At 40.2% G+C, this 3,222-nt stretch overlaps 1 protein-coding gene and 1 non-coding gene across 2 annotated transcripts in view; one reads left to right on the forward strand and one right to left on the reverse strand.

Moving 5' to 3' along the window:
- LOC118341759 (cytoplasmic dynein 2 heavy chain 1) overlaps positions 1 to 3,222 on the forward strand; it is a gene marked incomplete in the record, with an annotated part of 105,682 nt that overhangs the window by 48,680 nt on the left and 53,780 nt on the right. The window contains 2 exon segments of the mRNA XM_035680126.1: positions 1,951 to 2,114; positions 2,369 to 2,488. Of these exon segments, the coding sequence (XP_035536019.1) occupies positions 1,951 to 2,114; positions 2,369 to 2,488 (284 nt within the window).
- trnam-cau lies at positions 287 to 359 on the reverse strand. Its single transcript has one exon. It is a non-coding gene; the product is annotated as a tRNA-Met (tRNA).

Raw genomic sequence — 3,222 nt, forward strand, 5'->3', positions numbered from 1 at the left:
TTGACATTCGATACATGACCTCGAACACAACAACTGACAAAAACGCCTACTCGCCAACGCAGGCTTGCCGAAAGTTACACTTTTGTCACTGACAGAGCTTGTCACAGCAGCAATTATGGACCCACCGGCCAGATGCAAAAAGAAATAACAAGCAGTACTGACTTGAAATGGGGGTGTGGCATAAGGGTTTTGTAAGACTGCTTGATTTTTGGCATCAGCTGTATGCGTTTTCATGTTTTTTACTGTATCTACTGCCATTGTGCGGTCATCTGACTTTTAAAACTCATGCCCCGTGTGAGGCTCGAACTCACGACCTTCAGATTATGAGACTGACGCGCTGCCTACTGCGCCAACGAGGCTCGAAAAGCTGTTATTTTTAATGATCGACAGAAGTTGCCACAGTTGCAAATGTGGAGCAACTCCATTTCGTGAGACGTCTGCCTACTCTGCAAACAAGGCAGTAGGAGCTCTACGTCCATAGAAGGTGAACAACAATCATTCAACTTGACAGTTCATACATGACCTCGAACACAAACAAACAATTGACAAAACCATCTTCATGCCATGTCCACTTGTTTCCTTCTCCTGCAGCTGTTATCGGTGTCACAGTCTTAATGAGTGATGCTTTAAAAATGTTTAGACTTTCCACTTTTACAAAGGCTTGAGAAATTGTGCATTGAATCGAGAGCAGTTGTTACAGTTACAACTGTGGAGTAATTCGATTTTTTGAAATGTCTGCCTATTGTACCAACGAGACAATCTTCTCACTTCTGAGAAAGTGAGTAATTTGATTAACCATCTAACCTGACAATTCATTCTTGATTTCGGAAACAAAACAACTGATAAAACAAGCTAAACCCTATTTGCTTCCTTTTTACATTTTTGAAACTTCTCATCCATGTTACCGTTCACAGTCATGCACAGTGTGACTTACACATTGCCTGCTACTCTAATGAGGCTACGAAAGCTTTTGCAATTATGGAAAAATGTCAGGGACAACTAATCGACCTTTTTCACAGCAGCCGTTTTACACTTAATGGAAAGGAACTTTAATTAGTACCATTGGTAACACCTGTGCTTACCCTACTATTTCATGTCAAAATGGCGGCTGTGAAAAATGTCTGTTATATAACATGTAGCTCTTCACACATCTGTTATATATGTATTGCTTAACAAAGTTGAAAGCCAAGAAACATTAATCACACACACACACACACACACACACACACACACTTCCATGATCATTTAAAGAAGTCATGGTAATTACATGTAGTTAACCTTGCCAATCCAAAGTCCTCAGAAAGAGTAGTTGTTTTATCCACTGAAGAATTCGGACAGCTGAAACATTTTGCAGTTATTGAACTATTGAATGTACAATATATCAGTATGCAGATGCACTCTATACTGCTTTGTTCATTCTATTTTATGTATAAATGCTACTTGAAATGATCTAATAAAATTAAAGTAGAAATGTAAAAATACATCTAAGGTTGATATCTGTCTGTATTTGAATCTGTCCTCCTGTCCACCAGTGATATATTTTAGTTTCTTGGCTTAGATAATTGCATACCAATCACAGTTGCAAACAGCTACTTTAATCATGTAAGTACGTGTAAACTGGTGTTGGATACATACCTGTAAAAACGAGGGTGATTCATAAGGCTGTGAATCATCCAGGGAGAGGCGGTTGTCTATTTGAAGCTGAATTGGAAAGAGTGGGGGCAGAGAAAGTGTGAGAAAGGGCAAGTTATCCACTTAAAAGTGGTGTTGAACAGGATGGAAAAAAGAGGCGAGACAAAGGCATGGCAGTACTGCATTGCAGACATCTAGAAGACAGAGTAGAGCAGAAAGTAAAACTGTGAAGATAGAATTTGTGTAGTAGTGTGTATGATAAAGTATATGACTCTCTCTCTTTCTGTCCAACTTCGACACTTGTGCACACACACTCAGGTCCTAGATACGTGGTTCAGATAGGAGACAAGGTTATTGATTACAATGAGGACTTCCGTCTCTTCATGGCAACACGGAATCCCACCCCCTTCATCCCCCCTGATGCTGTGTCCGTGGTTACGGAGGTCAACTTCACCACCACCAGGGCAGGTTTGCGAGGACAGGTAAACACAAACACAAACACAATCTTTTTGTCTTCTTTTGTAAATCTAGGTTCATTTTTGTTAAGGTAGCTTCAAATACGCTGCAGACTCAGTGCTTTGTGCTTTATGTGGAACAAGTGTTACAGTGGAATAATACTGTGTTGTACATAGAGAGTATGCATTGTATGTTGTAGTCATACTGTGTGTGTTTCTGTATTCATGCTGTATGTCTTCTTGTTTGTGTGTTTGTGTGTGTGTGTGTGTCTGTGTATTAGCTGCTAGCCTTGACCATCCAGCAGGAGAAGCCAGAGTTGGAGACAGAAAAAACAAGACTACTACAGCAAGAGGAAGACAAGAAGATACAGCTGGCTCAGTTGGAAGAATCGCTGTTAGAGGTAGACATGCAGACATACAGTACATTGTGAGAACAAAGCAGAGGAGAATTCTACCGTTTGGACTACTGGTCTGCACTGCAGACCTGGTTGTTGCTAACTCCCACTGTTGGTCTGGGGAGGATGTAGTTGACAGAATAAGATAATGTTTACAGAAAAAGCAGGAGGAGTAGCTACTGCTGCAACAAGGATGTGATCTGTCACCGGCTTCCCTCCTGTGAACACAGCCAGATGTGTTTGATGGAGCACTCAGCCAAGCCGGAAGCACCACTGCTGGGTATTAAACCCATGTTTCTGTGGTGGGGAAGGAGTGTGTTTTCCTCTCCACTACCTAATTTTAGTAACTGTATAGAAACTTGTATGTTAAACATTCTAAAACTGTTTTAGAACTTTATGCTAACCCACATTTTAGTAAATGAATATGCAATTCTTAGTTTGAGAACTAGGTATCTTGCCTCCAAAACAGATGGTCTCACAGTCTCCTTACAAATATCCTATTAAATCTTGTGGAAGCTGTAGGATTTTATAGGCTTATTCATGTACTTCAAGTGCAAGTGCACTTCAAGAGAATTGGTAGTCAGGTGTTATGTAATTTTAAAGCCACACATATGGAGCCAAAACATCAAACAGATTGTTACTGTCCAAATACTTAGTGTTTTTCACTGTACTTCCAGGTAAAAACATACAGAGCTTAATGCATATATACTTTCACAAACACATCAAACACACACACATCA

The sequence above is a fragment of the Morone saxatilis genome, unplaced genomic scaffold, assembly GCF_004916995.1.
Source record: "Morone saxatilis isolate NCDOM2014 unplaced genomic scaffold, NCSU_SB_2.0 Contig8, whole genome shotgun sequence".
Classification (NCBI taxonomy): Eukaryota; Metazoa; Chordata; class Actinopteri; family Moronidae; genus Morone; species Morone saxatilis.